Raw genomic sequence first — 11,734 nt, 5'->3', positions numbered from 1 at the left:
CTATATGAAATCCATGCAAAACCTCCAGGCTAGCTGGATTGGCCTCAAGCTAAGCCCACCACTGCTGCTAGGATTGATGGAAGGCAGCACAGAGAAAGATGATAATGAACAGTGGGAAGAGGTGAACAGAAAGGTTGGGTTCCATATCAGCAAGGAGGACACTACTACAGAGGCTTGGGATGTAAGGGTGGCAGTAAAGGCAATGAAGGATGAGGAGCTGGATTAGTTGCTCAAGGATGAGCAAATATTTTAGCTGGGGGGTGATGATGAGCCCCAAATTTGGTAACATTTTGGGCTCATTTGGCCTCACTACCCTTGCTCAACCCTTCATTTTTCATGACTTATGCATCATTTTTTAGTATATTTATGTTATTTGTACGAATGAAGGGCAGTCACTATTCCTAGGTGGCTAATACATGTTTATTTCAGTTTTTTTGACATTAAATGGAGCAAAACCACGCAGATGAAGGCTAGGAGACAGCCAAGGTGGCATTGAGGTTTTGTAGGAAGGTTGTCCATGGCATTGAATGGCCTTCCTCGTGATCTCCACCCACAACTCCGAGCTCCAACAGCTATCACCACCGAGCTAGAAGGCAGCCAACGGATTCTAAGGGAACAACAGTTTACTTTTAGTTGGTCAGCCAAGCCCCACTAATTTAGGAGGCCAGCTTGGCCCTCATAATGTATAAATGTTGAGGCTGTAGCCTTCGAAAAAAGACTTTTGAAACTTTGTTGCAGATTCTGAATTACGAGCTATAGCCCTGTTTTGCTCTTTGTAAGCCATTTTTGGCATGTTATCAGACTTTTGACTATTATCTTTTAATGAATAAGCAGGCAGATTTGAGGCAGCTCTGAGTTCTTAAAGGAGCTTAAGCTCTCAGGGTTGGGCCCAACCTGAGAGCCTAAGGCTTCCTTCCTTTGTATTGTTACCTTTCTTTCTTTCAGCATTATATTTCTTTTGTTTACATGCACTTGGAAACACAGTTTGCTGATTCGAATTTCTTGGTGTGGTTACATAGGTTAGTGTTATGAACAAAGTTGCTTCAGTAGTTTAGATTAGAGTAGGGAGATTGAAGTTAATCTGAGTTCCAAAAAGGGTTGAATGCACACTCACTTTCACCTCTGTTTGGGGACTGGGAATGCAGACTGTGCCAACTACCAAAAACACACTTTTACATGTTCATGCAAGCTTTAACGTAATATTTCCGTTTGTATAAGTGTCCATGCATTTAGATCTTGGGCAATAACTCTTTGTTTCAGCACCATGCACGATTTTCCCTTAAAAACGACATTGCTGTTCTTTGGTTTCTAATAAAACAGTTAGAGTAGGTTGATGACATTTCGGTTATACGCAAGACAGGAGTGATTTGTTTCATTTACACTGCGCAGCACCACTCCATCGTTTCCTTATCCTTCTAAGCCGTGCCTAGGCCATCTACTTATCTCCCAGTTAGATCATTTGCCTCCCAACTCTTCTATCATCCACGTTGTTTTATCTTTTCGGCCTTCCATTGCCTCTACCCTCCTCTAGACCAGCCAACTTTACACACACTCTCTCCATCTCATCTCTCTATCCATAAGCCATCACAAGCTCCCCTCCTACCTCCCTATCCACCCATACAGCTCATTCACTCATCCATCACCCAAAACTCTGATTGTAGAACATCCTGTAGAAATTACAGGACTTCCTGTAGAAATCCTGAACTTCCTGTAGAACCCCCTGCAGACATCCTGTAGAAGCTTGCAAACACGGTTGCCAGGCATCTGAACTTTGTGAACTTCTGTGGAATGATGTTAGGGATTCCTTGGACCCTCTCAGAGTCCTCCTGACCTTTTCCAAGCCTTCCTCCCCTTGATCTACCCCTGCACAGTCAAGACCCAGTAAGAAGCACAGTCATAATAACTCCAACAACTTGAGCAAAAATACAAAAACATGTTCTCTTCAGATGAAAGTAGTTTAGACACATGCATCTCATCTCAATAGAAGTAATGGCATCACTTTTAGAAGTTGCATTCCCACCATTGCATCATAAGGATTAAGCTGGTAGAATTAGGGTTTACTAGGGTTTCCATGTTTTGTTGGCTTTCAGTTCATTCTTGCAAAGTAGGTTAATTTCCTTTGAGATAGCTTTCGTTCATCACTTAAAAAGCTTCTTCTGAGAACATATAGAAGTTGGCTTGAGCCCTAGCGGACTTGTGCCAGCTGACCAAGTGACAGCTGCGAGAAGAGCTAGTACTTGTGCATACAGCACCATCGCTTCCAAGTTTGTTACGAACTACCGGGTTGATAAAATTAGAGAAGGAAGCTCCAGGAGTTGTAGCATTATTGCTACAATACTGGAGCCCACCAGCTGCTACTTGCAAGAGATGACGGCGTTCATCAATGTAGAAGTTATGACTGTGGTTTTTCGTGACAGGTTGGGCAAGTTTAAGGAGTGGCAATGCCCTGCGCTCAAGCTCATTCCTTGTAAATTGTTTGTTTGGGCTCATCCCATCGCCTCTGTTCGAATTCCGGTTCTCTTGGAAGTTTCTGAGCCTTCGATAGGGAAGCTCTGTCTGGCCCTTCAAGGGCAGCTCCTTTGGCACATTTCTTTCCATGGGAGGGCTCTGGGTCTAAGTCTGAAGATTCTTGGGTTGGTTTATTATCTCGTTTTCCCTGTCCTGGCCGTCGGCTCTTATGGAGTGCGTCTGAGTAATCCTTTTACAGTTTGCGTCCCTCTGTTCCTTAATTTCACCTTCTGTCCGGTCTTCAAGTTGGGAGGGAGGGAGATTGGTCTAGGCAATCTGTCTGGTATTCTAAGGCATTCTCCCGGGCCCCCGTGTATTAGTTGGTCTGAGCTCTAGGCGCACTGCAACATTCCCGTTACCCCTTCTTTAATGGTTCGTCTACGTCAGAGAATGGGGTGTCGCAGAGTGCAACCCCGACGCGCTCCAACTGGTTCTTCCTCGGACTCGCCCGCCCCCACCAGTGAACTCTTCTCTGGTCGTTATCCTAGAACCCGAAGTGGGCACGGGAGACGGCAAGCTTCCAGTTATTACCGTGGGCCTCCATCCTCGACAGGCTCAGCCATCTTCACATTCAACAGCTCTCTGCATCGGCCCCGGATAACTGCCCACATTTCTGTGTTCTTCTATGAAACAACTCAGCTGGAAGGTTCTGATTCCCATCCGGGGGGCTCGGGAGCAGTTGCTGGTCCTTCCTCTGCGATTCAATTCGGTATTGGAGTGGCGCCGCTGCAGGCTCAAGAAGCCCCAGGATGCAGCACACAGGATGCTGAGATGGTGCCAACGGATCCCAGACCCTCCAATCAGGTAGCTGCTCCTGTTGATGATGTGCCAGAGTTCGGTTGGTGCCAGATCGTGGAAGAAACGCCTGCTGACTAGTTTGTTCTTGCTGACGTGGGTTTGTCTTTTGGTTTTTGTAATGGTTTATTTCGGGCATGTCGACTATAGTTCTGTTGTAGAAAGGCGAAGGTTTGCCTATGTTTTTGCTGTTTGGGTTCATGCGGTTCTCCAGATAAGCTTCATCCCGATCCTTGCGTGGGTTCTGCTACTGGTTTCACATCTGCTTTCTTGGGAATTTTGGCTCTTTTCAAAGCATTGCACTGACTTCGGTCCTTATGTAAATATTTTTCCTCTTTTTTAATAGATTTAGCCTTACTCAGAAAGAAAAAAAAAAACATTAATGAAAAAGTCAGGAGAGACTCACAATATTAATGCACATTTAACATTATAACTAGTTTAACTTTATATATCTATTTTGTTTTAATGATTAAGAATAAAGTTATTTATGTTTTCATTGGTGTATAAAAGAATTATCTAATGCTATCATTATAATATTTAGGTATTTATGTATTGCTTTATCATCATAATTTTTAAATATCCTTTTCACCAATATAAATAAGTTTAGATTTAAATTTATAATTTTTATACAAATAATGTTTTAATAAAATACTTTATTGCTGATTTATTATATTTTTTCTAGGTATAGTATTATAGTGTTGTTTTTAATTATTTATTAGTTTGTCTTTGATAAAAAAAAATTGTTGCTTATTTATAATTTAATAATGAGAATTTAATTTTTGTTATTTTATTATTATTATTTAAATTTATTTATTTGTAAGGTGATTGGTTGAGGTCTTATTATGGGTTGTTCAGTGACTTCCATTTATATTAGTTATTAGTTTTTTATTTCTATTTTTTTGGTTCGAATTATAGTTTTTTTACCATATTTTGAATTTAAGATAACTTATTATCATATTAAAAACATATTTTAATAAATTTAGTTATCAAAAATTATATATTTTAATAAAAATAACACACATAAAATAAACATATATATTAAAATGTATATATGTTAATATAAACAATATTAGTTAATCATATTTCTTAATTTTTGGTGATGATATTCAATAATACAATATTTTATTTTCTGTTTTATTTTTGTGATGAAAATTGTATTTTTATTATTTTTAGTTTAATTTCTTTATATTAAGAAAACTTGGCATCATTTATATTAACTAGCTAATAAAATCTCTTCCTTTAAAGAAATTTCTTATACTAACTTGAAATGTAATTATATTAAAACTTTAAATTATTTTATTACTATAAATTTATATTTAAAATAAAATAAATTTAAAATATATTTAATAAAAAGAATTGTCTTTAGTTTGATTTTTTGGAGTTTATGGTGAGCAGAAAAATTGAGGTGAAATCTTGATTTATATTATTTAGACTAATTTTAGTTTTTTCTATATATAAATTCTGATTTCAATAAATTCGTACCAGATTTTAGAAAAATAAGGAAAAACTTTGAAAAATTCAAACTAAAAACAACTAATTTAATAAAATGGTTCACCTAAAAACGTGTATAAATAAGAAAAGCCCGAGGGAAAGTTTTATTTCCTTTCCAGTGAAGTTGGCCGTGAAAAATACTCCATGTGACCGCGGCGCTTCACTTGCTCATCTTAGCAGCGACTTCACAAAAATCCATAAAACAAATCCAATATTCCATAAATCACTGGCATGTCGATGAAATTCCACGCGGTTTTTACAGTGTCTTTCCAGCATCAAGCGCAATTTTTAACCTGGAACAACCGCGGAGACGGTCACACTTTCGTTTTCCCCACGTTCAACGCACGCATCGCGTTGGGGCTTCCCGCCACGACAATCGCCTAATTTAACGGAGACTGAGCTGTTTAGCAGTCGTCCAATCGCGAATGGGCCGTAACAACGACTGACAATTCTTGGAAAGGATAATAACATACATTGATGTCCAGATCAGTCTCGTCCCGTAAACTTCCAGGGGGCTGCGGCGTTAAATGCTGATAAATGAGACGGAAGAATTGCGCTGAATGAGGTTTTGTCTTTCTCTATCATGGCAAAGAAGGGAGGCAGGGTCGATGTGATCAATGAGGATGCCATGGAGATAGCCAACGAGTACAGTGACGATGTCCATCTGCTTCAGCGCCCCCAAATCGAACAGGCCCAGGTTCGAACCTCAAAAATTGGGATAGATATTAGCAATTTCGACGGATCAGGAAAGGAAGACAAAGTTTCTTCAAAGCTTTTCGTGATTATATTGACTCTGGCTGCTGGAATAAGCGGATTCCTGTTTGGATATGATACTGGTGAGATTTTATTCTTCTTCTGCCTTTAGTAGTGTATTTGAGCTTGGCCAGGCCGGAAAATTTGGATAAATATTTAACTGTGTAGGGCAAGAAGGGTCAATACTATGAAATATTGCAAGCTTTGCATGATTTAATGCGTAAATTAGCTGAAACGAAGATAAAATGTGACAGATTCAGCGTAAGGAGATTGATTTTTCGTTGATGTAGCATCTTTTTGTAGAAGTGATTGTTAAAATCTGCGATCTGAAGCAAATTTGTAAAATTTAGCTCAAATATTTTCTAAAGAGACGAAAATTTCTGCAAATGAAGGCAATTGACGGTAGCTACTCGGAGATCTGGCTGCAAGATAGCTAAATAAAATTAAAACTTGCTCATTTTCTTCTGATTTGAGGCCATTGTTGTCCCTAGGGCTCAAAATTGACTGTTGACCATGCTGTAATATTGTTGAAATTTTGTGAGATTGTGCTATAATTGTTATAGTAGACAACAAATTTTTGTGGATCTAAGTACCATATCTTCTTTTTGGAAATAAAACAGAACACTATGAGAAATGTTCTCCTAGAGGAAAATATTTTATTTACTGCGCCTATCTTCAAGTTTTGAAAGCTAGGGACATAGATAGACCTAAGTTTAATTGTGGTCATTTTCTTCTATTTTGAGGACATGGTTGTGTCCGGGACTTAAAATTGACTGTTTACCATTTAATATTGTTGAAATTTGTGAGATTGTGCGATGCACGTTACAGTGGGCACCGGATTTTGGCACATCTAACTGTTCTATGTGCTTTATGGAATAAAATAGGGCACGATGAGAAATATCTTCCTGGAAGCAGAATGATTCTATTTATTGGGCCCTATCTTCAAGTGTTGAAAGCTAGCCTCTAGCGCTTTTATAAGATTGAAGACATTTTACACCGTATGTTCGCAGATATATTATGTCAAATACTTTCAGCCAAATTCAATTAGAGTAACTTGTCTGTGGAATCAATAAGTAGAGATCCGCTTGCCCTGATAAATGTAAACAAAGCACGGAATTTCGGTCATATTTAGGTTAGTTTATCCAAACAGATGATTAACCGAATCCCATGTAAAATAGGCATTGCTCAGACAACGCTTGTCTTATTATATGTCGCAGTTGTAAATGGTCGTAAGTGCTGTTTGTTGCTCAACTCTGTGTAATGGGTCTGCTTATGTTGTGTTCTTATTGATATGTATTATGTATCTCCACAAATAAAATTGTAGCAGCAATTACTGGAATTATGAAACTTAAGCGAGTTTTCTGTTTGATATATCCTGAGAATAGCTCGCAAAGTGTTATTTCAGAGGTTGGTCACAACTGAGTTTCTCAGACAAAATGATAGAGCATATTGAGATTTAAGAGCTTAACAAGGGTTGAGATTTGAAAAATTTGCAGCTGAAGCTCATGCATCATCAAACACTTAATTGATCCCTCAGTGCAGATCAACTATTTTCATGGTAGGAGCCTTAGACTTACCGAAGCATTTTTGAATATTAGGGACAAGAATTCTGACAATATTGTATAGAGATGCTCAATGTTGGGTCTGGGTGGTTCTGAGCTAAATCAACCTGGTTTGGGTGGTAGGTCAGGTAGAACCACTGGTTCTTGGTTTACCTCGACGGGTCTAGTAAATATGAGTGTTATGATTATCATATGATGCAGGAGCATCTAACCTGGGTCAATTGTTTACTAAATGAGTTAGTTTGTAAAATGAGGATTAAATTAATTATTGTATTTTTCTATAGTTTTTAAGAGGGAATGACAATTCTTGTAAATAGGAGAAGATTCGAGAGTATTGTGGAAGGTTTGAGAAGATTATGGATTAGTTAGCTCTTATCTAGGGATAAGAGATAAGATGAGAGATGTTAGGGATCAAAGAGAGATATTTTGGGAGTTAGTTTAGGGATCTAGAACCTACTTTGGGTTCTAATCACGAGGCATGTCAGATGTAGAAGTGTGTGAGTGAGTGTGAGGAATGAGAGGCCAATCATTAGGCCATGATTTCTCCTGTAATTATTTTGTTTATTAATTAATTATTCTCATGTTTTTATGTGCATACTTAGTGTGTGGATTTCAGTTCAGTTTTTATGGTACGTGTTTATTCATGAGCGTAGGACCTATGGTTAGACCTGCATCATTTTTGGTATCAGAGCCTCTACTCCCTCATGGGAGGGCCCAGAATAAACTAGTTGTTGGTGTGTGTTTATTTATCCATCAGGATGTTGATGCATGGGCTGCTCAGAAAATCTGTTTATGGGGTGATTCGAACTACTGATGGACTATGAAATATCTTTGCTTATCAATTCCCATCCAATGGCTATTTAAGTTGTAAGAGAAAAGGCGTTGAGAGACTGTGAAATGCCTGGACCGTAGATCAGAGACTGTGAAATGCCTGGACGGTAGATCAGAGCGTGGGGTTTCCAAGCAGATGAGGATTTCAAGAATTTAGTTTCAGCTGAGGTTCATTTTGAATGGTGTCTGCTATGTCTTGTACTGCAAAGTGGGTGGCTGGTCGAGTAACATTTCACAATTGGGAGCGAATTCATAAAAGATGATGTGAATGGCAATAGAATGGATGGGCTTCCAACCAATTGAAGAAGGAAAACCAAGCTGCTATCTGTTTTGCAAATTTCCTGTCATTTACATCTATCAGTGCTCCTTTTTCTTTCCTTTTTTTTCTTTTTCCCGCGCTGTAGGTTCGGGGCGCCTTGACTGGTTTGGTAGGCCAAAATCGACTGCTTTCAACACCTGCCGTTTCAGCAATAGAATTGTAAAGGCATCAGGAACTTTTATATTAAATGCAGGAAGCCCAAATAATTGCTTCCGTTAAAAAATAATTGCTATATATACGTGATTCGGATGAGTCGATGGTATTTATCGGAAAGGGAATTACAAATTAAAGAGAAAATCAATAAAATGAAGGAGACAACGTATTTGGCGATCGGAATAAAGTGTTTAAGGACTTATTGACATGAAAGTGAAAGGCAAAATAATTAACAACGAATTACCTTTTATGGTGGGTCTTTTATTTTTATGCTTTTACATCCTTTGAAAACCAACGTTGGATCACTTTTTAAGTGATTTTATTAAGTACATTACAATATTTTAATTCATCATAAAGTTAGTAAAAGAAAAGGATAGGGTATGTAAAGGCATTTTATGGAGATTTTATGAAGGTATAGGACTGAATGCCTTAATGTGAAAGTGGGAGTTATGGAAAGTTAGGATTGATAAATGCTTTTACTAAAAATTAATGGAAATTTTAAAAGGGAAATAACATGAAGCTTTTGTAATGGAGTGATAAAGCTGATTTTTTGTTTGTTTCGGTAATGGTTTTTGAAGTGATAAGTGGATGAGTTGAGAGTTCAAGAAATATTTGTAAAAAGGGTGCATTTTCAATGGTTCCCGACACCCAAGGTCCATTAATGCAGAATTGATTTAAAAGTTTGGGTCAAAAGGAAATTTAGAGTCAAGTCAAAAGTGTCATTGATTGTAATGGGTGCATGAGCGGCAGAGCCCGACACCCAAAGTCTGGTCATTGTAAAGACAATTGAAAAGTTACCACAGTTGTTGTTTGCAGCAAAAAGGAGAAAAGGAGTGCTCAGAGAGAAGGTTCAAGTGAAATGAACCATTGGCCAAGTTCAAAGGAGATAACTTGGAAAAGTGATTAATTTGCAGGTTACAGTGAACAAGGTGAAGTTCACAACAAAAGACGCAGATTCTAGAAAAAGGCCATGATGATGCCATAACAATTGGCATTCGTGATGACGAGAAAGAGATTGCTGAATTAAAGGTACGACTTGACATGTTGCTAGAACTATTACAAAGACAGAGACACAGATGGGTAATAAAGAGAACAGTTAAATGGCCAATCCAACAATTGATGGAAAGAACACTGAAGCGCAAACTGAAAATTTTAGAAGCAAAGAAACTCCAGACAAATATATACATTTGCAAACCAGAGGATCATTGCTTGGTGACAATGATGATGAAATGAACGTGGGTTTGATTCCCACAGACGACGCTACATATTGTTCAGAAGACCAGCATGAAGACCTGAAGACAGATTCATCTGTCAAACCTCATGTTTTTAAATCTAACCATTGGTGTGTGCATGTAGGATATGTTGTTGAACAACAAATTGATACAAAAATGAAGCAAGTTGTTGATGAATTGGAAAATGATGGGACAAATGTCAACATGAGAGATATTGCAACAGAACTAAAGTTCTTAGAAGAATGGTTGGACAATCCAAAGCTAGAGCGCGGCGCAAAGGAAATTAAGATGAAATATAACATGCCTTCAAATTGACAAATTTGGCGCAATAGAAGTGTAGAGATCGACAACAAAGTTCAGCAAGCAAACAATAATGTGCAACTAGAAAATAGGTTAGATATTGAAATTGAAAATATGAAGAAGATGATGTTGAAAGAATCTTAGGAAATATTCATTGAAGAAAGAAAAAGCAAAGATGACCATAGATTACTAATTACTGAACCATTATGCATCAACAAAGAGGGAGAATTGCAACATAGAGTTTGGAATCCTGGAAGACGAAAGAAGAAAACCACAGAACATCAACAATATGACAAAGTAATTGATCAACGACATACCAAAGTTTGGGATCCAGGCATAATTTTATCATCTATTGAAGATTAATGGTCGGGAGACCATGATTTTCTTTTACCTGGGGAGTCTGATGCAGGAGCATCTAACCGGGGTCAGTTGTTTACTAAAGGAGTTAGTTTGTAAAGTGAGGATTAAATTAATTATTGTATTTTTCTATGGTTTTTAAGAGAGAATGATAATTCTTGTAAATAGAAGAAGATTCGAGAGTATTGTGGAAGGTTTGAGAAGATTATGGATTAGTTAGCTCTTATCTAGGGATAAGAGATAAGATGAAAGATGTTAAGGATCAAGAGAGATATTTTGGGAGTTAGTTTAGGGATCTAGAACCTACCTTGGGTTCTATTCCATTTGTATAAATTAAGGAGAGCCTATGAGGCATGTAAGATGTAGAAGTGTGTGAGGAATGAGAGGCCAATCATTAGGCCATGATTTCTCCTGTAATTATTTTGTTTATTAATGAATTATTCTCATGTTTTTATGTGCATACTTAGTGTGTGGATTTCAGTTCAGTTTTTATGGTATGTGTTTATTCATGAGTGTAGGACCTATGGCTAGACTTGCATCATCATATTTAGGTTTTGATTGGAATTGTTTTTACCAAAATTGGAACTAGACTGATTGGAATTGTTTTTACCAAAATTGGGACTAGACTAATGGGAACTGTGTTTCCCAAAATTGGAACTAGAGAGTAAATGTTTCGATGAATAAATTTTTTTGTGAAATATTCAAATCTCTCACATACATACACACAATGACGCAGGGGCTTGTAAAACAACAGTCTATATTTTGAAGCAATTTCCTTATAGGATTTTGAAGGAAAAAACACTGGAGAAGGTGTTTACTGGTGAGAAACATGAGGTAACTTTTTGGTGTTTTTGGTTGTCTAGTTTACATTCATGTTTTTTTCATTTGACAAGAAAAGGAAAGCTTGAATCCTTGAGCATCAAGGGGAGTTTTATTGGGTACAATGAGATATCCAAGGCTTACTAGCGCTAGTTTCAAAAACTGGTCTGGTCAAACCAAAAATTGGTCAAACCGACTGGTTAGCTCCATGAGATAGCAAATCGGCCCAACAAATCCTATTGGTTGGTTGGTTAGGACTGGTTGGGTACCAAATCAACCGGTTTTGGTACCAAACCCCAACTGGTTCAACCGATTTTGTACTTGACTAGTTGATTTTTTTAAAAAACCAGTTGGTTAGGAAGCCACATTGTTGTGCATGTTGATGGGGACTCCTAGGTGGTTTTTAGCAAACCATGGTAGATTCCCTTCTAAATATGCCCCCCTAAGGTTATAAAAGGATGCCTAAGTACCTAATTGCCTCACACATTTGATTTCGAAGGTTTGTGTACATATGAGAGTTTGGACAGTTCTACAACAACATTGACTTTTGGAGCAACAACAAGAAGTTTGAAGGTTCTTTGTCATCTTGCAGCTAGTTTGGAGTTGTCCAGTAG

The 11,734-nt window shown here is 37.8% G+C and overlaps 1 protein-coding gene across 1 annotated transcript in view; it reads left to right on the top strand.

Annotated features, from left to right (window-relative positions):
* Window positions 1-4,994: 4,994 nt before the first annotated feature.
* The window catches only part of LOC149205165 (putative inositol transporter 2), a 65,730-nt gene continuing 58,990 nt past the window's right edge, over window positions 4,995-11,734 (top strand). Inside the window, exon 1 of the mRNA XM_089394924.1 lies at window positions 4,995-5,630. Within this exon, the coding sequence (XP_089251050.1) occupies window positions 5,378-5,630 (253 nt within the window). The 5' untranslated portion in view covers window positions 4,995-5,377. The remainder of the gene's footprint in view (window positions 5,631-11,734) is intronic.

The sequence above is a fragment of the Pinus tabuliformis genome, chromosome 1_2 (assembly GCF_031772625.1).
Source record: "Pinus tabuliformis cultivar Carrire ecotype Pingquan chromosome 1_2, CPIR1, whole genome shotgun sequence".
Classification (NCBI taxonomy): domain Eukaryota; kingdom Viridiplantae; phylum Streptophyta; class Pinopsida; order Pinales; family Pinaceae; genus Pinus; species Pinus tabuliformis.
Note: the sequence above shows the minus strand (reverse complement) of the source record. Positions and strands in the feature narration are given on the sequence as shown.